Source organism: Alosa alosa, chromosome 7, assembly GCF_017589495.1.
Source record: "Alosa alosa isolate M-15738 ecotype Scorff River chromosome 7, AALO_Geno_1.1, whole genome shotgun sequence".
Lineage (NCBI taxonomy): Eukaryota > Metazoa > Chordata > Actinopteri > Clupeiformes > Clupeidae > Alosa > Alosa alosa.
Window position 1 is genome coordinate 3,868,694 of NC_063195.1, and position 26,751 is coordinate 3,895,444.

Genomic DNA, 26,751 nt, shown 5'->3' on the forward strand with positions numbered 1-26,751 from the left:
ACAGAGTTAAAAACTTTGTGACTACTGAGTAAAATTATTTTGTTGTTGGTGAATTGGTGAAAAACAATGCAAACTAGAAAAAGCATGAAAATCTATGTGAATAAATTGTAGAAAAGGTTAGTAAAATAAGCAATAAGCCCCGAGAGGCCGTAGGTTACACCGATTCTACAACAGCTAAAGGCCCATTCACCAAGAACGAAGAACGATAACGATAGCTATAAATAAATATCGTTCTGTTAATATGAATGACGACGTTCACACATAAACTATAACGACATGAAGAAGCGATATATCGTTGGGGATCACTTTCAGAAGCGATTTTCAGAGCGATAAAAGCTAATAGCCAATCAGAACCCATTGAATTTTAACCGTCACATTCATTAACACAAGGAGAGACCTTGTTTATCGTTGTTTAGTGTGAACGCTTTTATCGTTATGGTTATAGTTATAGTTATCGTTCTTGGTGTGAATAGGCCTTAAGGGGCGTTGTTAGGCACGACATGCTAGCGGAGCCCGTCAGAGAAAGCCAGCTCCAGCCTGCTAATGGCCATTCCCATACAGTGGAGGATGGTGTCATCATGAAAGGCCATAAAGCAGTTATCCCCCAATCCCTGCACAAGGAGTACATCAACATTGTACACCCAGGTATTGAGGCAACCAAGCGACTAGAGGCAAAATCCTTTTAGTCAGGTCCCTCCACTCGGTGGCCATAGTGCAACGCTTTTTGGGCACTTATCGGGCATCTATTTAGGCAGAAGCCAACCTTGCTCCAGCAGCAAGCACATGATTGGCACGCTATATTCACAACACACCACATGATTGCCACAGTGTAATTCAGATGTCGACTTTTTTGGCGCAGAAGGGGCGAGATATGTGTAGACAACTGCCATACGATATGTAGTTCTATGCAGCGTTTCTGCTTTCTTGTGGTTGCGTGTGTCACATGACCGCAACCAGCCTAACACATCGGGGCTCATATGTCAGGGCTCTTCGACTTTACCCGAACGAACGTTAACACTTCGCGGGTGGCGACGCAGCAAAACAAACCGTGACGGTTTACTCTGCTTGAATGCTTCATTTTCTCTGAAAATAAGGACATTTTGGATTATTTTGAGATCTACTGGCCGAACCAAACAGCTGCTGGTGTGAAGGCTTTAGTAAGAGAGAGATTGTGATTGAGATTGTGATTCTAACAAAAACTAAAAGAACTGACCACATTACTCCAATTCTTAAGTCCTTGCACTGGCTTCCAGTAAGTCACAGAATTGACTTTAAAGCACTATTGCTTGTTTATAAATCAGTAAATGGAGCAGGACCTAAATACTTGTCAGACATGCTTCAGCAGTACACACCTTCTCGTCCTCTCAGGTCCCAGGTGAAAAACCTGCTAGTAAAACCTACAGTTAGAACTAAACATGGTGAAGCAGCTTTTTAGCTGCTATGCGGCTCAGCTGTGGAACCAACTTTCGGATGACATCAAAAGGCCCCAACTGTAGCCAGTTTAAATCTAGACTTAAGACCAAACTGTTCTCAGATGCTTTCTGCTAACTGTGCCGAGTTACAAATTCTGAATCTGCCTTGATAATTATTCTACTTTGTCTTTTATTACTTTTTTTACTACTTTTGCCTTTGTTTTTGCTTACTAATTATTCTTTATTTTTAAATGATTTTACCTTGTGTTTTATGTTTTCTTTTTATTATGATCTTTACCTTTTAACTATTCTTTGACTACATTGCCCTTCTATGCTTTTATTTGTTATTATTGTTTGGTTTTGTTTATGTAAAGCACATTGAATGACCTCTGTGTATGAAATGCGCTATATAAATAAACTTGACTTGACTTGACTTGACTTGACTTTCGGCCGAAACGTTGGAATAAAAGAATTAAGAGATAGAGTGTGCGACGACCAAGTTTTTCTTAGTTTATTTTCCCTTGCCAGCACCTCGGAGGGTGTGCATTCTTTTCTATATTTATACATACTTAGATAGTAGACAATAATAAATACTATATGGGGTTGTGTCATATTGTAAATGTTGTAGAAAACTGAGCTGTTGCCACTGTCTTTTGAAGCTACATTACGTACGAGCATCTTAAACTGTTAAGTGTAGTAACTCTGTTTCTGTTCCTGCAGTGGACAAAATTGATCCCAAAATTGAACATGACGTCTCTTCAGTTGCAGACATCAACACAGAACTGAATCAGGTACTGCCCTTTGAGTAAAATAAATGATATTTATGATGCACAATATGCTAATGAAGCTGAACACAGATTACACATCCTAATTAACATTAACCCTTAGAACCCGATTGACGCAAAGTGCGTCAAAAAACACACCCTTAGAACCCTTAGAACCCGACACCCTTTCCTCTCTGTTCCATTGCTCCGGAACTCTCCATCGCAGCGAGATGGAACCTTTATTGCTTGACAGAGCAGAAGTTTCCAACGACAATTGCATCATATTTACAGTCTACTTCTCTGCGTTCCCCTGGGCACCCATTACTCTCGTTCGAATTACTTGTGAACCCATGATCACATAGATATGCTAATATCGGATGAAAGAGGAGACACAGGGCTATCCATTGGTACCATGGATATCGATACTTTTGGGTTATAAAAACAGACGAAGTGACTGCAAAATAATAACGTCATGTACAAAAACCAACGCTGCACACCCATTACTCTCGTTTGAATTACTCATGGACCCGTGATCGGATAGATATGCCACGCATGCCAGATGAAAGAGGAGACACAGAGCTATCATTTGATACAAGTTCAAACACACCTGGTCTGTGTAGACACTAATTACATTAACAGTAGTGGCAGGTTAAAACACACCTGGTCTGTGTAGACACTAATTACATTAACAATAGCGGCAGATTCAAACCCACCTGGCTCCACTAGATACGAGACAGCACACAGAGAGCAGATTCAAACCCATAGTCTATTAGATAATTTCCCATCTACAGCCACGGGTTAACATTGATTTTGTGCGGGGGCAGTTAATAGTATTAATTTAGTTAAATTTTTTTTTTTTTTTTTTTAATTAATTCATAAAACACTGCTGTTGAATGGTTATATGATACAGTTAAAGGAAATCATTTTAAAACACTTATAATTATTTTTAACTAAAAAAAAAAGGTTCTTTACACAGGGATTTCCCGCCGCATCCAGAATATTTGGAGCGCTAGAGCTGAAGAATAGGGCGTAAAACATGGAAAAACTGGCAAAAACAGGACACTGTCCAAAAATTATTAATTAATTAATAGTCGAAGAGAAGCGAGAAATAGAGCAGATGAGGCATAATGGGATGGGGCAGACAAATGAAGGTGGAGATGGGGCCAGGGGGGTAAAAAGAAAGAATGAGACAGAAAAAGATAGGCCAAGAAAAAGGGCTTCATGATGATGAGGCATATAGGCCTCGGCTTCACTATGATGAGGCATATAGCCCTCGGCTTCACGTGGATCGGGAGACAGACTGCCCAAAGCCACAGTGCGTAGTTTGCAGAGAGATGCTATCTAACCATTCTAATGTGGTTTTCCACACTGTTTTTTTTTTAGCGTGAAAGCTCATAGACTAGTTGCACATTTTGATTTTGTTATCATGCTAATTAAACTCAATGCCTGGAATGCGTCAATAGAATGTGTTACTTTTTTATGGGTATGCGAGCCGAGTTAGGATGTAGAAGGTGGTCCGCAGGGAAATAAGTTTGGGAACCGCTGCTTTACACGATAAAGCACTTTGTGTATGACATGTGTATGAAAAGCACTGTATATAAAACTTGGGAATATTAAAACTGCCTTGCCTTGCTTTACCTCTTGGAAATATTAAAACTGCCTTGCCTTGCTTTGTCTCTTGGGAATATTAAAACTGCCTTGCCTTGCTTTACCTCTTGGGAATATTTAGAACGTGTATAGTTGAAGAGTTGCCAGTATTTCTAAATGATGTTTTCAGTTTTATTGTTTTATTTCTAAATAAAATGAGTCCATTGCTATTGCCACCTGTCCCTTCCTTTGTGTGTTTTATGGACAGGAACCTGATTCAGACATGACCTTAGCCCTCAGCCCTGAAACGGACCTGTCCCATTCAGACCATGTGTCTCTGGTCCAGTTAAAGCGGGTGTCCGTGATGCTGGTGGACTGCGGCGGGACTCAAGAACAGCGAGGGAGGGACCGAGAGCAACCCAATACCCGTAAGATATCTCTCCTGCTCTCTCTCTCTCTCTCTCGCTGTCTCTCTCTCTCGCTCTCTCACGAACACACACACACATATAGAGAGCCTTCAATCTGTAGGGGATGATGATGAAGGGTTAATGCCCGACTTTCTTCATTCACAAAGGATCAAATGTACCGAAAGACAGAACGTGTGGAAAAAAACGAAGAGCAAAATGTCACAAATGCTCCCAGTGTTCCAAACAATTTACTATTATGTTCTTGCGGTGCATCAAACAATACACACTGAAGGAACCCCTTACCCCTTAATGGGAGCAGTGGGAGCATCTGAAACGGGGGTGGCACCCCAGCTGCTAGATCTAGCTAACGGTAGCAAGCAGATTGCAGTAGCTTTTAACGTTTTCTGTCTAACGTTAGCTAACTCACGAGTCACGACTTAATGTTAGTTAACGTTAACTCATACTGTGGTCGTTTACGAGTCAAATACATAACATTAGACTAACGTTAGCCAGCTTATAGTATCATGTACCATTCATTCAGTATTATTCAGTACGCTAGTTTGCCAATGTCAACTAATGCACACTGAAGAAGGCACACGCCGAAATGCGTATGTGCAAATAAAAGAGTATATATGCATAGTGCGGCCTCTCTCCTACTTTCCTTTAAAATTCGGAAATGCAAAATAGTTTCAGCTACAGCACAAATATTTCCAGTCTAACATTCTAATAACATATTTATGTCCATACTCATCAACAGGTTAAGGGTGCCTGTTACGATAGGTTAGGGTCACATTGTAGGGCAAGCACTGACTTACAGGCGGGGTTTCACTACCTGTGGCTAATTGGTAAATTGAACACCTGTCCTCACCTTTTGAAGGAGAAACTGTTTGGCAGCAATTCGTTGTGCAAGGCCCAGCGGGATCTGTGGCCTGTTTGTCCCCGCATGTTGCCGCCATTTGTGGACTATATTTTGGCTTTGGAAAAAGCACCATCAAATTATAATAAAAACTTTAACGTGTACAAGAACCATTGTTTGGGCTGGCCATAGGGCTACAAGTATCGTAGTACCGGGCCAGGAGCGCGAGGATGCCACAGGTAGGTGACCGCTCTCTGATTCTCCTGCCAAGCTGACATACACACACACACCACAGTTACGACCTACTTCCAAGTTTGTGCACCACACGTAGGGCTAGCGTGTAGGGTGGTTCTTAGGTCTTTCTGTGTTTGTTTCTGTTGGTTTGCGAGTTGCGGTAGGCTTTTTAGTTTAATTGAACATACCCTAGACAGCGAAGAGTTTGGGCCAGGACCGCCTCGTAACAGTGCCTGACTGTACAGTGACATGTAATTCAAGAAAGTTGTTGATTGTTGAGCTTATGTATTTGTGTGACCATGGCTGTTTATTTTTTATTTCTTTTTTGCTAAACAGGAAAAGAATCACCTCCCGCACCTGTAGGCTCCCCAGTGTCCTCCTCCACCTCACAGACAGAGAAGTCTAGAAAACACTCCCACTCTCCCCTGTGCCCCGTGCTCACGCCTCAGCAGTCGACTCACACAGGAAAGAGGTCACATTCCTGCTCCCAGTGTGACAAGAGTTTTAGTTCTAGCGGTAATCTCAAAAGACACCAGATCATCCACACAGGACAAAGGCCGTACCATTGTAATCAGTGTGGCAATAGCTTTCATCAAAGGAACGATCTCAAACGACACCAGCGCATTCACACAGGAGCGAGGCCATTCAGCTGCTCTAAGTGTGGCAGGAGTTTCTCTCGAGAGAATATTCTTAAACAACACCAGCTCACCCACACAGGAGAGAGGCCATTCCACTGCACTCAGTGTGGCAAGAGTTTCACTCGAAGGTTTATTCTTAAACGACACCAGCGCATTCACACAGGAGAGAGACCATTCCACTGCACTCAGTGTGGCAGGAGTTTCTCTCGAGAGAATATTCTTAAACGACACCAGCTCACCACACACAGGAGAGGCCATTCCACTGCACTCAGTGTGGCAAGAGTTTCACTCGAAGGTTTATTCTTAAACGACACCAGCGCATTCACACAGGAGAGAGACCATTCCACTGCACTCAGTGTGGCAGGAGTTTCTCTCGAGAGAATATTCTTAAACGACACCAGCTCACCCACACAGGAGAGAGGCCATTCCACTGCACTCAGTGTGGCAAGAGTTTCACTCGAAGGTTTATTCTTAAACGACACCAGCGCATTCACACAGGAGAGAGGCCATTCCACTGCACTCAGTGTGGCAAGAGTTTCGCTCGAAAGAATGGTCTTAAACGACATAAGAACATTCACTCATGAGAGAGGCCGTTCAGCTTTATACAGATACATTTTGACCCTTAGGTGCATAGATATTAAATAATGATTTAGAAACAATTTAGTGACATCATTCATAGATAGATAGCTTATTAGATTGGTTTGTCTATTCATCCCGATGGCACGTTTGTTCCGAATGTAGCTTCTAGGAAGAAATCGGACCACAATTTAGGGTTAGCGATTCAGTCGCAAGTCAAGTCTCAAAGCTCACCCGCAGCTTCCTACAAGTGAGTAGTCAGTGTACTGCTGTCAGTGTGGCAAGAGTTTCACTCGAGAAAAAACAACACCAGCAGCTCATACACACAGGAGAGGGGGCACACAACAGCACACCATCACAAAGTTCACTGTAGTGAGATTTATATTGGAGAGAGGCTTTAGAGTGGTGGGAATGTTGAAAATGAACATTCTAAAGAACACTTTGGTTAATTGAATTCCATAATCTTTAATTGTTTTGAATGGAATTTGTTGTCATAATGTTGGCACGTTTAAATTGGCTGTAGGGTGGTCAGGTTTAGTTGCCGTTGGACAGTGATACGTCTTTTAGAAACAGTTTAATTCCTGTATAAAAAAAAAATTGAAATAAACAACCTGTTTGGCAAAGTTTTTCTAAATGGTTAATTGTGTAAAATGAATGAATTAAAAAATCATTAAATCACTGCATGTGTAGGCTGAACAGTCTTAATGAGGTATGAAGTATTCAAAATGCCTTGCGATGGTTGACATTCGCCTATAACCACAAATAATGGTGACTGCACTCTGTGATCCTTCGGAATGAAGAAAGTCCGCTACACCAGTAGCTCCCAATAAACAATTAATTTAATGTGACGTTTCGAGCATTGACCCTTCATCATAATCCCCTACAGATTGAAGGCTCTCTAGATGTGTGTGTGTGTACTGTATGTGTATGTGTTCGTGAGAGAGCAAGAGAGAGACAGAGCAGGAGAGATATCTTACGGGTCTTGGGTTGCTTTCGGTACATTTGATCCTTTGTGAATGAAGAAAGTCGGGCGTTAACCCTTCATCATCATCCCCTACAGATTGAAGACTCTATATATGTGTGTGTGTGTGTGTTCGTGAGAAAGCGAGAGAGAGAGCAGGAGAGATATGTTACGGGTCTTGGGTTGCTCTCGGTCCCCCCCTGGCTGTTCTTGAGTTCTGCAGCAGTCCACCAGCATCACGGACATCCGCTTTAACTGGACCAGAGACACATGGTCTGAATGGGACAGGTCCGTTTCAGGGCTGAGGGCTAAGGTCATGTCTGAATCAGGTACAAAAATAATAATTATTAAGAAGATTAGAAGTTTAAAATGTGCACCAAAAGGGCATCAAATTCAACACAAATGACTCAATACACTTGGAGGAGGCCTGTGTCCTTTCTTTTCCAGATATTTTAGGATTTGGATATCGTTTCAGTATCGAGTATCAAGATATTTATGGCAGGTATTGTATCGAAGTCATAATTTTGGTATCGTGACAACACTATGCCAGAGCCACTCTGTTTTCTAGATGTCGAGGATCGGAGGAAGGCAAGCACACATACCAAATCCAAAATGTTTTTTATTTGTCGGTTGTTGCTGACGGTAGATGCAATTCTGCATTAAGCTTATTCCCGCTATCTACAGTAAGTTCATATGTACTGTAGGATATATTCTGAGTTGAAGGTTATCTGTGCAACTTGTTATTGTGATGAAATGCATTGATCACCACATGAGTGACTCACTATTTTAGCAATAAAAATATGGTTGTGTTTTGATTAGAATTTCCGAGTTTATTACATGTTAACTGTAATCATGTTCCCATATTATATGTTAAAAAACTATAGTATGGTTTCTTTAATGCTCAAACATGTATTTAGAGAACACTTTTATTTGGTTTTAGTGATAACTTTTGAAATCAACCCAATTTAGGGAAAAATAAGCAAAAATCGCTATTTTATGTTAAAATGCTGATTATGCAGCTTAGAACTCAGAATTGAGCTTGGTAAACAAAATATTCAGAATCAGCACCCTCAAATTAGGTAAAAAGGGTGGTTTACCAACTTTTCCTCAAATTTGCTGTCAGAAGTTATCTTCTGTGAAGCTGCTCTCCCTCTAAAATGCAGAGACCAAATTTCCCTCACGGGATCAAAACAGTATATATACTTATGGTACTTAAACTTAAACATACCCAAATATGAAAAAAGCGATTTTTCTATATTCCTTTCCCCGCATTAAAGTTTTAGCCTACGCCATTGTAGCCTCTGTCTTCAGTCACAGTAGTCCCACATTCTCTGGTAGTCCTACTTATATATACTGTATATACCTCTCCATTTCAGGGAGTGTGCCGGTGGAATGCATGTTTAGCTCCACTGGTCTTCAGCTCAGTGGCAAACGAAACGATCATCACTTGCTCCTTCAAGGTGTAATATGATATGTAGCTCAGTAGTATGCATGGTCTGGGAGATAGACAAGTTTACAAATGTCCTCTAGAGAGGAAAATGTGGTAGTCAGTTCAATTCACTATGAGTAACTGAACTCTTCCAGGTGACATTGACATTTCAGTGTACTTTCTTTACTTATGTTTTTGCCATTTGCCTTATGCGTATATTTCACTTTTCAGATTCAGTTCAACAGTGTTTGGGGTAGGAAATGAGAGGACAACTACTGATGGTGGTTTGAAACTCAGTCTTCAAATTATATCCTTGACCAAGAGATAGATGTTTTTCTGGCAGTGAGAACAAGGGACCAAGGAGCATTGGAGTTTTGGTGAACCCATAGCAGTAATTTCCCCACACGCCCGCTATGACCCGGTGCTACCTCTCCATTTCACCAGGGAGTGTGCAGGTGGAATGCATGTTTAATAATAATAAATAATAATAATATGTTTTGTTTATATAGCGCCTTTCTCAGACTCAAGGTCACTTTACACAGTCAACGCAAACAAAGCAAGACAACACAAAAACAAACAGCCGTTGGAACGCATGTTTAGCTCCTCTGGCCTTCAGCCCAGTGGCAAACGAAACGATCATCACTTGCTCCTTCAAGGTGTAATATGATAAGCTTTATCCGTGGTAATGCCAAGTTATTGTATACAACTTAGCCAAAATACATTTAGCCTAAACACATTGTAGGCTACTTGAAAATGTTTAGTATCCTACAAGTAACAAAATAAATACATAATTTGTGAAAGTAAAATCTGGTGTTTATTATATTGTATTGCAGTGAGTTGCAATAATCAATAGAAAATGTGGGTGTACCCGCTCTTTATTGTTTTGTTGTGTTATGTTTAGTTTGTTGCAAAGATGTTCATTTATCAGTGTGCTTCTCAACTGTAGGAATCCTGAGAGCAAATCTTATTTAGTGATGCTTTCATGTTCACAAACCACCTATCACAGATCACGATCACAGAGTGTCCTCCACTGGGTACAGGGTTCCCGCGGGGTCTTAAAAAGTCTTAAAAAGCCTAAAATTCAGAACTTTAAATTTAAGGCCTTAAAACGTCTTTAAAACGGCCAGATTTTCATTCGAGGTCTTAAAATTCATTTAGTCAGGTCTAAAAATATTTTACCATCGTTCATTTCCAGAAACGCTGGCGCAGAAAGTTATTACAAAGTAGCAAAAAGTATTGAGTCGTAGCTTGCAAAGCAGAGCTCTAAGCGTCTTTGCTACCATTGTAACAAAACCAGCAGAATGTTCAGAACATTGGTTCAGTGTGTTGTAGTTCTTTCTGGGGATATTGGTGTTGGTGCACGTAGCCTACGAGTGATAAATCTACAAATCCCGCGGATGAATGCAATACCTGCCCAGAAAATACGTCTGCGTCTCCTCAGAATTTGTTAAAGTTTGGCTACATGTGGAAAATGGGAAAGTGTAGGCCTACTTTCAACGAGACATGGCAGTGATGCCAGTAACGCGTTACTCTATTTTGATCATTTTTTTTCGGTAACGAGTATAACACGCTACTATTTCTAGCAATCAGATTCAAGTTACTTATCCAAGTCACTGTGCGTTAGGCCTACTATTTTTGTCATTTACCTTAGTAAAAGATATATTCTTTGCTTTTTTCTTGTCTCGGGGATTAACACTCACGTTTTCAGCATGATGACTCACGTGTAATACCACGCAGCAACACAAACATAAACAACAATAGAGGGAGGAGAGAGATGCGCATTTTAGCTATACAGTTATTATTTTGAGTTTGTGTCCGCTAAACATGATAACATTAAGGTACGTTGTACACTCTGTGCTGGTGACAAAGTGCTGTCTAGCTAGACATCCCAAGTCTCCCGAAGTTCTGGGAGTCTCCCGATAGCGGCTTCCTGACGCCCGCAAATTAGATAAAATCTCCCGGAATCTAGAATGAACAAGAGCGCGCAAGCCAGACCGGGAATTCAAATCGCGTGTGCATCTGAGTTTAGCGCGCACACGACAGAGAGGGAGAGAGAAAGGGGTGGTGCGTGTGTGCCTGAAGCGCATCCAAGACAGAGAGCAGAGTCAGTGGCCCCCAAAAAGGAACATTTAAGACCCATTTCACATCAGACTACACGAAAGTGTACCCTTGTCTCATAAGAGTAAAACATAATTGTAGCATTGCCCATGGCTGCAAAAGACTTGTTGAGGTGAGTTTAACAAGTGTCATTTAATTTGCTATTATTCAGGCCTATACTAGATGGCTAGTTGCCAAGGCTACATGAAAAACCTTTTCTTTGCAAACACCGCGCTCTCCCATTTGTTCTCTTTTTGAAAATGAAAAGCCCAAACTACCAAAATCTACATATTTTATCATCACAATTTCTATCAATAGGCCTTCCTTATTTGGTGTACTGACTCGACATTATTGCACAAACATCTGAATTTCAGTATCTAATTAGGCTAAAGGGCTACCTCCCTAAAATTACTTTTTTTCAGGTTGGGATGTCTGCTATACATTGTTGACATTACTGTTAAAATGCATTTCCAATAAAGTGAGTATTGGCAAAACCAGTTATCATTTTTATGTTGAGGCGGTGGGGGTGTTGTCAGCAGCTGCTGAAAGTAACTAATAAAGTAACTTGTAATCTAATTTAGTTACTTTACTGATTACTTGATTTTAAAAGTAACTAAGTTACTTTTTAAAGGAGTAATCAGATTACTTTTCCAAGGTAACTGTGGCAACACTGGCTAGATCACAGTGATGTCTGCTGTTGGTTACAAGTGGTACCCAGCTCCAGGTACGAGGCTCGCTGCAAACTTTGCAAAAAAACTATTCAATTAGGGACTCTGGGTGTGAAGGCGCTGGAGTCACAAGCCAGAGCATGCAGAGAAGCATAAGCTAGCCGCAAAATGCAAACTGTTTATCAGCACAAGCCGCTAACATCATTTTAAAGCTCCGGTTTCGCTCTTTCAAGTGACATCTGTGCGACTTATGCGAGATAAGTACTCCGTGAGCAATTCAACAGAGAATAATGGAAGTGAATTTGGACACATATTAATACTGTATATTTTTAGGAGGGCCTTTGGGGCTTTTTGAGGGCTTTTGGGTGGTTTCAGCTCCCCCAAAATACTGTAAGCCTAACAACGTCTTTGACAAGGCTCATACACATACCCCACCCACACACATTCTAATGCAAACACACACACACACACACACGCACACAAGTGCAGTGTCCAACCAAAACATACTTTCACACCCAGTTTCAACTCCAGTCTCATTTTTGACTTCGTTGATGAAATCTAGGGCTAGTTTGTTTTAGATTATTTTCATTTTGGGCTTAAGGTTTAGGGCATTTGGTACGTGAGGATATTTTATCTTCAGTATACTACAAGTGAGCAATGTAAAAATCAGTTGGGTTGTAGACGTTGGGTGTGGAAGGTTATTAGTTTGATTGCTTTATCTGTAAATTAAATGAATGCTTTTTCAACGACTTTTCAATGATTTTTGTGTGTATTTGTCGTGTAGGTCTTAAATTTCAATCTTTATGGTCTTAAAAGGTCTTAAATTTGACTTACTGAAACCTGCAAGAACCCTGTGTAATGATCTTAGCGTAGCCTAGGCCTACTTAAATTAGGCTACCCAAGAAACGCCGATGGTGTAGCACAGATTCTAGAACGCTAGGGGGAAGTTCAAGGAGGATACGCTGAGTTAAGAGTGTGTCCATGAGAGGACCAGGCAGGGGTGTGGCACATGATACGTCACCGATTTTGATGAAACTTGGACAGTTTGAAGGGTCCACCTAAAAACTCAAAAAGCCAAAATAGTACAAAATTTGAAACAACCCAGGGGGAGTTAGGCCCCCGTCCTTGTTTTAGGCCAAAAAACCTCAAAAAAGGCCCAAAATTGCATAAGATGTTGACATTCCTCCTGCTGTCAGATTTAAACACAGCAAAGTAAAAATCCATGCCATCAAAGGTCCATCCAAGGTTAGTTTAAAACTGGAGTTACAAGGCGTAAGGTGTGACTGGTGTCAGTCCAGGACTGCACGTATCCACTATGTCACATGCCTTTTGGCGACTACCCAAAAAATAGCAATATTCAGACCTGAATATCTCCGATGAGCAACCTCCTTTTTTCAAAATTCTTTCTGCACATGAAAGGGCCATCTGTGGACTTAGAGAAAAATGCTCGGCCTTTTTATTATTTTTTTTGTGGCAACTGTCTAAATAGTGTGATCCAGCCAGTGATTTCAAATACATATCTACTTCAATGATTGGTTGAAAATAATGCTTAGGTCATTTATGGTGGACAAATGGAGATATATTATCATCAATCATGTCTGCTGATCAAATCCAAGTTACATTTAATGTCCTGAGTGTAATATATTCCTTAAGGTAGCTCAAAATGACATCATCGGGTGACATACAACAGGATAACCGTAGGTCTAATTTTTGCAAATGTGATATCTCCAACATATCTCAGGGCTAGAAACAGTCACTTGGATTCAAATAATAACTTGTAACATTTTGGTAGCCAAAGGTCAAGGTCACTGTGACCTTATGTATATCCCTTTGTGGTGGATAAATCTCAAAAAATCCCTGACATAATTTCATATGTGATACAAATATTCACTTTGACTCACAGATAACAAATATTTGAACCTGGTGGTCAAAGGTCGAGGTCAAGGACCTTGCATTCTTGAGAAAATTATATATCATAAATGCCTGTAGGGATGTTTTTTTCAAATTTGGTACAAATATTCACTTGCACTTTTGTCTTCGTCATTCATCGGTGACCTCCAGAAGGCTCAACAGTGGTATCTGGCATCTCAGACCCAGCTCCCTCCACACTCATGATAGGTTGTCTACCAACCAATACCGACACATTTTTTGGTAATTTGTCTTCTTTGCTGTGGCAGTTTATGATCCGATCAGCAACACAGCCAAGCAAACTGCAGTCCCTTGATGTGGGCACCCACAAATACCAACAAATTCTTCAGTTAATCATCTTTTTTGCTGTGGCTATTTATGATCCCATCAGCAACTATACAACAAACAAAACACCAACCCTTGATGAGGGCACCAAGAAGTACTACCAAAGTCTTTGGTCATTCCTCTTCTTTGCTCCCACAGTTTTTGATCCCATCAGCAACATAACCAGACCAACTGTAAGCCCTTGATGTGGGCACCCACAAATACCTACACATTCTTCAGTCAATCCTCTTCATTGCTTTGGTGGTTTATTATCTGATCATTAACATACCCAGTCAAACCGCAAGCCTTTGATGCAGACACCAACAAATACCAACAAATATTTAGATACCAACTACCAACCATTGTCACAAATTCTTCAGTCATTCCTGTTTGTTGCTATGGCCATTTATGATCCGATCATACCAACATACCAAGCAATATCATACATTTTCCAGCCATTCCTCTTCATTACTGTGGACACTTATGATCTGATCAACAACATACACAGCCGACACGCAAGCCCTTGATGTAGGCACCAACAACTACCACTCCAGAAACACAGCAGCAGCGTCTCAGAGTCAATTCAGGTTACAACATGACCCCAAATAGCATGTGAGTGCCATAGCCATTGGCTTGCCTTTTCAGCAGCCTCCGATATTTGTTACAGCTCCTTTCAGTGACCGTCCTCAAAAAAAGTCTAACAGAAGTTTTGTGGCTGATTATATTTGGATGGTGAAAGGTCAGTATTACTCTGACCTCACCAAAAAAAAACTATTTCACTATTCACTAAAAATTATTTTTACAACTTGAACATGATATCCTGGAAACACAGAGTATTGTTATTATTGTTATTATCACATGATAATAACATTGTTATTATCACATGATAATAACATTGTTATTTTTCATGTGATAAATGGTTTTAACATTGGAAAATTTTAATCTAGCTTGGCATTACTCAATTAGCACTGTCCCATTAGCCCAACACAGCAGACAGCGGTCATATGCAGGAATTAAAGTGGGAGGAACGCAGTTCCACCACCTCGGATAATTTAATAATAAATATATTCTTTCATACCAACGATACAGCACGATTATAGTGTTAAAATAATTGGGGAGTTAATTTTCGTGTGTACAGAGGTGACCAAGAAGCTATCAATTCTTGTCCAAAATGTATTCCTACACCACGATACTCAATATGTTGTCCAACGGTGAGTCATTCTTCCCCGTTGCACCGACACTGGATTTTAGGGTTCCCCCACCTGCCAAATCCCACTTTAACCACTGGTCATGTGGCATGCAATGGAAACAGATTCACAAGTAATGTACATTATCATGTTTTCAATGTTTCAGACAGATTTCCGTGTGGGACCCTAACATGAAGCTAGGTGGTTATACCATATCAGAGTCTCTGCTTTAAAACAACTTGTACTAATAAGCAGGGTCTACAGACATGTTTTTACGATGGATGGACATTGAGGTACAGTAGGCTACGAAACAAGTAAAGCCCACCCAATACCCAAAGTAACCATCACGTCCTTGTCCACGGGGGCAGCCTGCTTCGGCCTTGTAACCGAAGGGTTGCCGGTTCGAACCCCGATCAGTAGGAACGGCTGAAGTGCCCTTGAGCAAGACACCTAACCCCTCACTGCTCCCCGAGCGCCGCTGTAGCAGGCAGCTCACTGTGTCGGGATTAGTGTGTGCTTCACCTCACTGTTATGTGTGTTTGCTGTGTGTGTGTTTCACTAATTCACGGATTGGTATAAATGCAGAGACCCAAATTTCCCTCACGGGATCAAAAGAGTATATATACGTATATACTTGTTCGTAAAAATCTCCATTTTGGATGTCCACAGATCCAAGTAAACCAGCATTCTCTTTAGAAGGTTTTAAAAAAATATCTGTGTGGGCTAAAACATTGTTTATGTGTGGACGAAAGACCCAAACATAAAATATCTGGTGATGTGTGTACAGGGCCTAAGTTGTGCTAAATTTGAAATAACTCCCTCAAGGTGTTTCCAGGATATTGTGTTCAAGGTGTAAAAATACAGTAGGCCCATGTTGTTTTTTTGAGAGGTCACAGTAACATTGACCACTCACATCTAATCATTTCATCTTTGAGTGTAAGTGACTGTGTGTGCCTGGGGGTACTCCCCCAGAATTTTTTAAATTTGTTTAATGTGATTTCCTGTATTCTGGTGCATTTTGGGGATGGGCAATACTAAATTCAATCAGATTCATAGCCTACATCCTGATGTGTTGATATTGAGGCAATGATTCCATGCAAAGGCTTGGGCTTCAGGGCCCCCTGACACCTTGGGCCCCTGGGCCCGGAAGGCCCGTGCAGTAATCCATCCCTGCCTATGACCTTTGACCATCAAATTCAAATTAATTTGTTATCTGTGAGTGAAAGGCCCTTACCGAAACTAGCTACACTCTCTCCCTAGCCACTTGCACTCCTAACCAAGTGTTAAAGGAACACGCCAACATTTTGGGAAATTATCTTATTGTCTCTGCCAGAGTTAGATAAGATGATACATACCCTTCTCATCTGTGTGTGTGCAGTACCTCAGTCTGAAGCACCCATTGTTAGCATAGCTTAGCATAGTTCATTGAGGTGAGCAGTTCCAACTAGCCTATAGCACCCAAAACTCCAACATTTTCCCATTTACATGGAGAACTCGATTTAGCTGGGTGATTCCCACCTGAGTGCACACCGTAACTTATGGGAGTGGGTAGGGATTGGTTTCAGAAAGGGCCAATGTGAATGTTTGTATCACATTTGCAATTATGTCAGGGATTTTTAGAGGTTTATTCACCACAATGGGATGTACATAAGGTCACAGTGACCTTGACCTTTGACCCTTTGACTATCAAAATCTTACAAGTTATTATTTGAGTCCAAGTGACTGTTTCTAGCCCTGAGATATGTTGGAGATATCACATTTGCAAAAATTAGACCTACGGGTATACTGGTGTATGTCGCCCGATGATGTCATTTTGAGCTACCTTAAGGAATATATTACACTCAGGACATTAAATGTAACTTGGATTTGATCAGCAGACATGATTGATGATAATATATCTCCATTTGTCCACCATAAATGACCTAAGCATTATTATTAAGTAGATATGTATTTGAAATCACTGGCTGGATCACACTATTTAGACAGTTGCCACAAAAAAAATAAAATAATAAAAAGGCCGAGCATTTTTGTCTAAGTCCACAGATGGCCCTTTCATGTGCAGAAAGAATTTTGAAAAAAGGAGGTTGCTCATCGGAGATATTCAGGTCTGAATATTGCTATTTTTTGGGTATTCGCCAAAAAGCATGTGACATAGTGGACATGTGCAGTCCTGGACTGACACCAGTCACACCTTACGCCTTGTAACTCCAGTTTTAAACTAACCTTGGATGGACTTTTGATGGCATGGATTGTTACTTTGCTGTGTTTAAATCTGACAGCAGGAGGGATGTCAACATTTTATGCAATTTTGGGCCTTTTTTTGAGGTTTTTTGCCCTAAAACAAGGAGGCGGTTCTAACTCCCCCTGGGTTGTATCAAATTTTGCACTATTTTGGCTTTTTGAGTCTTTAGGTGGACCCCTCAAACTGTCCAAGTTTCATCTAAATCGGTGATGTAGCATGTGCCCCGCCTGGTCCTCTCATGGACACACTCTTAAGCATTCTTCCTTGAGAAAAATTGAACTCCGAGTCCGGGTAAATAGATGGACACAGAGAGGTCAACGGGTAATGATGAGCTGATTTTGGGCTGAGCTCAACGTTGCGCTCCGCCCCACATTGAGCCCAGCCCCGATCTCCAAGCTGCAGCCAGGGGTACTTGAAAACACATGCTGTGTGTTTTTCATCCTGGCCGCTAGAGGGCGGTAAGCCCGCCTACACTAAAGCTAGTAGGCGTCAGTAGAATAAGACAGGTTTTCAAGCAAGCAAGTTTTGAGTGGCTCATCCGAAGAGAAAAGTCTGCTGATCTGTTTTAAATATATTTTTTCTGTTCTACAACGGGAGGTTGCAGTCTCTCTATTTTGAAATCAGCATTCAACAGGCAGCAGGCTTCGACGTCGCTGTCAAACCACCTCGGTTCCGCGAGACTACGGGGAAGGTAGGCAGTCACGCCACTGCTTGCTTGCGTGTATTGTTTGAATGAGAGAATCTAAATTGTGTTTCTAGAGTAGTATATGATGAGTCGAGCAGGTCTGAGTAACCTACCACTGCATGCAAACACACACACACACACACACACACACACACACACACACACACACACACACACACACACACACACACACACACGGAGAGCGTGAATATCCATACGAACCTTTGGCAAATTTGGGATTTACTCTGCAGATTTCAAATTACATTTATGATGACTGCGTATACCACTGAAGATGTGTTGTAACATACGTCTATGCAACGTTCACTTAATAACACAGGACAAATCTATTTCTGAATCTATTTAGCATAGTAGTAATGTTGCAAGGTTGGTTTTCCGCCTGGAGACGCTAGGCGCAGGCAACGTCTATGCAACGTTCACTTAATGACACAGGACAAAATAGTTGCAATAGTTGGCAAGTTCTCCTTTAATGACAGGACAAATGTATTTCTGAATCTATGTAGTAGGTATGGTGCCAGGAGAGCACTGTTGTGCGTGGCATTTTAGTGCGCTCTGGAAGACCCAACATGCTGTTGGAATTATTTTGGTGCTGTGATTGAAACATGCACTGTGTGTGTGTGTGTGGACATGGAGATGGAGATGGAGGATCCATGTGGACCTGTAGACATGAATCACAAGCAAGTCTGCCTCGACCTGGAGAAGGCCACTCAATGCATCACACAAGCATTTCGGGTAACACACACACACACACACACACACACACACACACATAGATGTATGGATGTATTTTATTTGGAATGACCAATACTGATTAAAACAACACAACATCCAAATATTGACTAAGAGCCTGTTATGTTTCACCTGGGTCATTCCACGTCAATTCAACCAGGGCCCATGCACTTAGGTCTCAAAAAACTCTGAAAAAATTACCAGGTGTACCTATGTTACCCAGGAGGCACACTGTAAAATTACTCTTATGTAAGATCAATACTTTCCAAGATACAGCCAGTTTTAAAGGGAAGGGGGTGTCGATTTTGTTTGGCCTCTTTTTTTTGTCAAAGTTCACAAGCCCACAGCGTAAGAACTAAACCATGTAGGAGGCTCAAATTTTGCATGCTGGTACATAAAAAGGAATAGTATGTAGCAAAATCACGTTTCGTTTGGTCTGGATGATCCTGCATGGCTATAGCTGTCCCTCAAAGTTAATCAAAATTTTATTGGAGTTTTTGGCTGGGCTCTGTTTAGGCCTTCAGAAGACATATTTGTACTCAACATAGACTGTTGATTTATTTTCCTTACTGAGATAAGTAGAAACACTCTCACAAAAAGCAATGAACAGAAAATAAATCCCTTCAGGGTCTGAACAGCAGACCTTGCAAGTCTGAAAAATAGCACCCAAACACCTTGTGGGAATATACAAAGATTTTTTTTTTATATGTTTTTCTTTATTCTCCATGATCCCTTCTTTTTTAAAAACACCAATTTTACTTGTCTTATGCAAATCTTTCTTTTTTATTTTCCACGCTGAACATGGGCAAAATGCCCCATTGACATCAATATGTTTTACATAGAGTTACCACAGTGCCACCTGTGGTTGTATAGAGTAACCTGTGGTAGCTCTATACAAAACATATTGATCTCAATGGCCTAGCTCCACTGTGATGTGAGTGTATGTGATGTAAGTGGAGCTAGGCGGAATGAAATTCATCTGGCGAGAGTCAGGTTACAAACATTGTGCTAATAGTCAAATGAATAAAGGAATGAATAAATAACTATGTATGTTAAGGATAGAGGTGGCGTCGCCCTTGGAAATTGTTGGGAATTTAATTGATTAACACATCACATAAACTGTTATTGAGTGTTGTTGATACACTGAACTACCCTCGGAACCAAATCTGACAGCAAGCAGCTTTGGAGTTTTAGAAGTAGTCGAAGTAGGCTGCAGGCAGGCTGGTGGATACATAACATAACTGGCATGCGTAAGGTAATGGTAAAGTAAAAGCAGCGACCGAAATGCAGTGTTGAAACACGTGTAGGCATTTCGGGTAAGACACACACACACACACACACACACACACACACACACACATAGATGTATGGATGTATTTTATTTGGAATAACCAATACTGATTAAAACAACACAACATCCAAATATTGACTATATGTTTTTCTTTATTCTCCATGATCCCTTCTTTTTTAAAAACACCAATTTGACTTGTCTTATGCAGTGTTGACTAATCTGTGGCGGGGCGCCACAAGATAAAAATCGGCCGCCACACATAAATATTCTGTTTAATTTAATTTAATTTAATTTAATTTAATTTAAATTAAATATAAGATCAAATCCTTGCATTGCCATTGAGCTGTGCTTTTTTTATGCCTTTCCTTGCTTGCCCCGCTCTCTCTCAGAGTAGCCGCTGCCACTCCTCTGCATGTGCATTTCACAAAATATTCACGATTGTTGAAGGATTGTTGTTGCCACATAGAATTGCATAGAAGACGTCTGGCTAAATTGCTATTAAATCCGCTTAGCATCGTGACCATGCGGCGCAAATTTGTTCAAAACTGCTGCATTGAAGTTAACTCTGCTAAGAGAAGCTTATCACAACATAGTAGGCTACATTGAAGAGACTAAACTAAGTTAAGTTATGCAATCAAGCAGTGTCTCAAAGCTAACGTTAGAATACTGTTTGGATGTCGAATTTAACATGCTTAGCCTACTTACAGCTGCTTGTCAATTTCGTTGAAGGGCTCATTTTATTGACTCTTACACTGAATGTTTGCAAAATCCCGATGTAAATGGAAAAGTGTTTTCCAAAACTCAAAAGTGCTTGTCCCAAGAAGTACGAACCTTTATTTTAACGATGTAGAAAACGTTATGAATTGCATCCACACATCAGCAGCCTTTAAACTGTGTTACAATTGCAATTTGCAAGGGTTCCCTCAAGTGACAGGCACTCAATTAGACCTATACACTACCAAGACGACCCCCCCTTGTCCAAGTCAGCTACTTGGTTGTATAGAGTAACCTGTGGTAGCTCTATACAAAACATATTGATCTCAATGGCCTAGCTCCACTGTGATGTGAGTGTATGTGATGTGAGTGGAGCTAGGCGGAATGAAATTCATCTGGCGAGAGTCAGGTTACAAACATTGTGCTAATAGTCACATGAATAAAGGAATGAATAAATAACTATGTATGTTAAGGATAGAGGTGGCGTCGCCCTCTCCAAACATGCAGACCGCCTATCGTTGCTGACACACAACAGTATTCAGTAACAGTACTCGGCTCTATTATGGTGTTACATGCTCCAAATCTAAAGCACTTTGAGCTGCATTCTGTGTATGAAAGGTGCTCTACAAAAATAATAATAATAATAATAATTATTATTATTATTATTATTATTATTATTTGCTTAGTGGTCTTTTTACTCAGTCCAGCAAGTTGCAAGCCTCTAACACAGAGTCTGTGCACATGTCCTAGACTACTATCAAATTAGGATAGTCTGTTTTGTGCTGTAACCACACACACTGATAAAGGTTTTGTTAATGGCTGGCTGGTATTTTAACATTTTCTCAGTAAAAACGCAAGTCCATGTAAGCACCAAAGCAACAACCTATCTCCAAAATCAGAATGTTTTTAGAAAGTTAATCGACAACTACAACTGTTGAGCCTTCTGGAGTTGTCGTGGAAACCACTGTTGAGCCTTCTGGAGGTGTCGTGGAAAGGCTGTTTTGTTGGTGATATTTTTGTTAGTGAATTGTTGTGAAGTGATTTTGGTTTTAACTGTAAAAAGGCTTGATTTAGACTGACCTCTGTGTGAAATCCCCAACCTTTAGCACTAGGAATTTAACATCTCTCCTGTGTATATTTGAAATGCACAAAACAGTATTTGTGAAAAAAGTGTATGTTTTAACATGCTTGTGTGTCTGCTGTGCTTTGATCAGCATGAAGTGGTTAAGACTCACTGACACAGGCCAACCAGGGGGGTATTCCATCAACCTCGCTAAAGGCCAAACCTGGCTTATTTTGATAAGTCTCGCAAATTTTAGTGAGAATTCCGTTCCATTAATGAGGTTAACATGAATCCCAGCTTGGTAACTATGGGAATTTATGCCACAGAACTAACCTGCTCTGTAGCAGGTTAACTTTCAAGCTAAATTAAGCTATGTTGCAAAAAAAACCAATCAGACGGAAAACGAGTCCAAAAAGATGGTTCCGTCAACCTGTGCTTTCTTCACCTGTAGCCTACAACTTCAAAAATAGATGTATGCCTAGAAATGTTTTTTTCCGACAGTGTCACCAAGCATGGATTTACACACCCACTTGTTCCAAAGAATTTATGAAGATTATGCGACTTAAAATGTTTTAACTTCACGTGCGTGTGGTTCTAGGGATCGTGCTACTCTACGTCATGTACGTTCTGTGGTGGTGTTACGTGCAACGAGACGGCGTAGCAAAGGAGTTACATTCTTGCGTGTTCACAGGTTCGCTTCCCATATGAAGTGTTAAGGCTACATAGTTTATCACCTTGATAATGACAGTTTTAGTTATACTCTTTAATGAAAGACATACTGTTGATAAAGGGTCATGCACATTTGGTAGGCTGTTCATTGACAGTAATATGCTTTGCCAATGGGCTATATTATATCTGATGTAAGCCAAAGGATAATTCTGTAGCCTGGCCTATAGGCAGCTAATAATTAAAACTGCTTCATGTGTTGACGATTGTTCATGAATGTCAAATCAACTGTTTGCTACACAGATTAAATACTAGGCATAAATGACAAATTAAAAGCCATTGCATTTCAGATAATTAGCTGTACTGTATTTCAAACACTTTGGGACTTATGGGAGACAATACTATTATGTTGATACTAATTTATTTTATGACCACCTACACCTAGATAATAATTTGGAGTGAACTCTTTTACAGTAGCCTAATCTAAGAACGTAGGCTATAGTATAGTTTTGAATATCCATATGCCAAAGTTGTTTTTGAGTTATACTATTTATTCATTCACTCGTTTTGTTCAAGCATAGACTGTATGACTGTATAGAGTGAAGCTAATCAAACTCGCAATTTATTTCAAACCATTAGCATTGTGGTTTTAAATGTAGGCCTATGCTTTCATTATCCTCCTATTTCTGTAGGCAGTCTATCATTTTTTTTTCTTTCGATGTTAAATTTGATGACTTTTGATGAAAATCCTGTAGATGGCGCTTGCCAAATCGAACAGAAATCGTCTAGTATTGTCTTAATTTTACGACATATCCTCTTTTCGTCAATCTACTGTTTTGGTCTACTGTTCTACCTCGTGCACGAGCAGAGATGAAGCTGAACTAAACCTTGCTTGAATAAATGAGGCCAAGATGCCTCTAACTTGAGTTAATGGAACGGCTTCAGCCCCAAGTGAAAGTCTACAGTATGCTAGTTTAAGCCAGGCTATTTCTGTTAAGCGCCGCCTTCATTAGCGAGGTTGATGGAATACCCTCCAGGTGAGTGTGTGTGTGTGCGTTTGTGTGTGTGATCTAACATGCTTGATGTTGTTCTGCCTTCATCAGCATGAAGTGGTTAAGAACCAGGAGCTCTGTATGATGATATGTCGTCTGGAAGAGAAGGAGGCGGAGACTGGGCGGAGCCTGACAGAGCAGGTGGAGTCAAACAAGGAGCTGAAGCTGAAGATCGATGAACTGCAGAAACACCTGGAGGAGAAAAACAACTCACTGACACAGGCCAACCAGGTGAGTGTGTGTGTGTGTGTGTCATTAGGTTGGACAGTAGAGTTAATCAGACACAGAAGTGTGTGTGTGTTTGTGTGTGTCATTAGGTTGGTATGGTTGGATTTTTGAGTATGGTTGGAGAGTGTACTGTCCAAAGTTTAGTATGTTGTTTAGTGACAAACCTAGAAGGTAATGGTTGGAGGTGTTGTACTGTCCAAACTTTTAGTGACAAAAAGTAAAGCTGAATTAGGTTGGACAGTAGAGTTAATCAGTAGAATTTGGTAGTATGGTTGGAGAGTGTAGTGTACTGTCCAAGTATGTTGTTTAGTGACAAACCTAGGTAAGTTAAGTTGAAGTAAACTTCCTAAAAGAAGAGCTGAATTAGGTTGGACAGTAGAGTTAATCAGTAGAATTTGGTAGTATGGTTGGAGAGTGTAGTGTACTGTCCAAGTATGTTGTTTAGTGACAAACCTAGGTAAGTTAAGTTGAAGTAAACTTCCTAAAAGAAGAGCTGAAAGGTTGGACAAGAGTTAATCAGTAGAATTTGTAGTATGGTTGGAGGTGTAGTGTACTGTCCAAGTATGTTGTTTAGTGACAAACCTAGGTAAGTTAAGTTGAAGTAAACTTCTAAAAAGAAGAGCTGTAGGTTGGAAGTTAATCAGTAGAATTTGGTAGTATGGTTGGAGAGTGTAGTGTACTGTCCAAGTATGTTGTTTAGTGACAAACCTAGGTAAGACAAACCAAAAGAAGAGCTGAATTAGGTTGGACAGTAAAGTTAATCAGTAGAATTTGGTAGTATGGTTGGAGAAGTAAGTGTACTGAATTATGTTGTTTTAGTGACAAACCAGTTAAGTTGAAGTAAACTTCCTTAATAGGTTGGACAGTTAATCAGTAGAATTTGGTAGTATGGTTGGAGAGTGTAGTGTACTGTCCAAGTATGTTGTTTAGTGACAAACCTAGGTAAGTTAAGTTGAAGTAAACTTCCTAAAAGAAGAGCTGAATTAGGTTGGACAGTAGAGTTAATCAGTAGAATTTGGTAGTATGGTTGGAGAGTGTAGTGTACTGTCCAAGTATGTTGTTTAGTGACAAACCTAGGTCAGTTAAGATGAAGTAAACTTCCTAAAAGAGCTGAATTAGGTTGGACAGTAGAGTTAATCAGTAGAATTTGGTAGTATGGTTGGAGAGTGTAGTGTACTGTCCAAGTATGTTGTTTAGTGACAAACCTAGGTAAGTTAAGTTGAAGTAAACTTCCTAAAAGAAGAGCTGAATTAGGTTGGACAGTAGAGTTAATCAGTAGAATTTGGTAGTATGGTTGGAGAGTGTAGTGTACTGTCCAAGTATGTTGTTTAGTGACAAACCTAGGTAAGTTAAGATGAAGTAAACTTCCTAAAAGAAGAGCTGAATTAGGTTGGACAGTAGAGTTAATCAGTAGAATTTGGTAGTATGGTTGGAGAGTGTAGTGTACTGTCCAAGTATGTTGTTTAGTGACAAACCTAGGTAAGTTAAGTTGAAGTAAACTTCCTAAAAGAAGAGCTGAATGGTTTCATTCTCGTGCTTCATTAGTGAACGTGCTTGCAGATTCAAACATGCGCTCTTACTCCAAGAAGAGGCGACTCGGGAAAATCTCATTCAGGTCGGGACTAACTTAGCTGCCTTGACACGAGCGCTTCCCTATGAATGACACCCATTGCGCATCGGGTGCTACCTGGGCCTAGGCTACAGATACAATTTTTTTTTTTTTTTAAAACTCCTCTGTTTTTCACGTCAGTTCGCGCCCCACCTGGCATGTCTCCGCGACCCACAGTTTGAGAAACACCGCTTTACCCTCTCCGTCTCCACTCTCGAATATTTTGTTAATGCGGAGAAAATACGTTTTTAATGTGCAGTGCAAATGCGGAAGTTAAGTTACCAACGTAGGATGGAGAAAACGTTTGAAAAGGCATATGACTTAGATCTTTTTTCGCGTACCCCCTGAAATCAGTCCACGTACCCCACTTTGACAACCGTGGCCGTAGGGCTCTTGTTGTAGGAGGTTTACCATTTACTCTGAGTTAACGCACCCAGGTTTGTCACTGTGCAAACCACATGCTTGGACACCCCCATGTGAGTTTGGGGTGTGCTTTATGTTTGTGTGTGTGTGTGTAGTAGAACTTGGTGGACTATTGGTTGGAGAGTACTGACTACTGATTTACCATGCATCAAAAGCTCTTTCTCCTGAAGTAACATTTTGGAATAATTACTGTATGTGTGTGTTTAAACATTGACTTAGTTGTGGCGGCCCACCACAATCATTGACCACCACACAATGTTTTTCTATGTTGTACAACTTAAATTGGATGAAATCATTTCATTGTAGAGCTATGTGCACCTTTGCACAGCCTCTCTGTCCCTCAACGAACCTGCATGCACATTTAAAGAAAACATTAAAAATCCTGCAAGGATTGTTGTTGGCGTAGAAGACGACTGGCTAAATCGTGATTAAATCTGGTTAGCATCATAACCACGTTGCGCAAATTTGTTCAAAACTGTGAACATCCCATGTCACCTTAACCTGGCAATAGCCAGATGAATTTCGCTCTGCCTAGCTCCACTCATCCATCTGGAACCGATCCATTGAAGTGTTGCTTCAGAAGGCTGGGCCTAATCAAAAAATGCTTGCATATGATTGAATAAGCCACTTGTCCGTCATCTATTGACGTGCTACTTCAACCACTCACATCGAAGCCAACCCGTGACGCTAATAACAGACTCACAGTCGCTTCTACGCTATGTCACATCTATGAAACTCCCGCCCCAAGCGCCCTGATTGGCTAAACCATAAAGTTGGTTGGAGAAATCACTCTCAATGGAAGAGGTCCCAGATGGATGTGAGTGAAGCTAGGCGGAGCTAAGCGGAACGACATTCATCTGGCTAGGGTCAGGTTAATGTCACCCATCACCACAAATAGAATTCAATTCTGTGGGAAACACTGACCATGCATCAAAAGCTCTTTCTCCTGAAGTAACATTTTGGAATAATTACTGTATGTGCGT

General features: G+C 40.6%; 5 protein-coding genes across 14 annotated transcripts in view; 4 read left to right on the forward strand and 1 right to left on the reverse strand.

Moving 5' to 3' along the window:
- Nucleotides 1-9,177, forward strand: part of LOC125297373 (collectin-12-like) — a 19,947-nt gene extending 10,770 nt beyond the window's left edge. The window contains exons 9-10 of one of the 3 annotated variants that reach the window (XM_048247722.1): nt 2,133-2,203; nt 9,096-9,177. In XM_048247722.1, coding sequence (XP_048103679.1) covers nt 2,133-2,198 — 66 coding nt within the window. In that variant the 3' untranslated portion in view covers nt 2,199-2,203; nt 9,096-9,177. Of the gene's footprint in view, nt 1-2,132; nt 2,617-4,031; nt 4,075-9,095 lie in introns of those variants that run through there. The other 2 variants (XM_048247723.1, XM_048247721.1) reach the window with 2 other exon arrangements.
- The window catches only part of LOC125297247 (NACHT, LRR and PYD domains-containing protein 12-like), a gene marked incomplete in the record, with an annotated part of 868,465 nt that overhangs the window by 349,934 nt on the left and 491,780 nt on the right, over nt 1-26,751 (forward strand).
- LOC125297245 (NACHT, LRR and PYD domains-containing protein 12-like) overlaps nt 1-26,751 on the reverse strand; it is a 666,703-nt gene that overhangs the window by 209,034 nt on the left and 430,918 nt on the right. The gene's annotated exons all lie outside the window — the stretch shown is intronic.
- On the forward strand, nt 4,047-7,586 carry LOC125297498 (gastrula zinc finger protein xLCGF3.1-like). Its single transcript, XM_048247854.1, is given in 3 exon segments — nt 4,047-4,191; nt 5,597-6,133; nt 6,136-7,586. Coding segments are annotated over 3 exon segments (1,029 nt in total). The 3' UTR covers nt 6,483-7,586.
- The window catches only part of LOC125297256 (zinc finger BED domain-containing protein 4-like), a 30,308-nt gene continuing 21,092 nt past the window's right edge, over nt 17,536-26,751 (forward strand). Inside the window, exons 1-3 of the mRNA XM_048247495.1 lie at nt 17,536-17,981; nt 18,627-18,725; nt 23,560-23,739. Of these exons, the coding sequence (XP_048103452.1) occupies nt 18,627-18,725; nt 23,560-23,739 (279 nt within the window). The 5' untranslated portion in view covers nt 17,536-17,981. The remainder of the gene's footprint in view (nt 17,982-18,626; nt 18,726-23,559; nt 23,740-26,751) is intronic.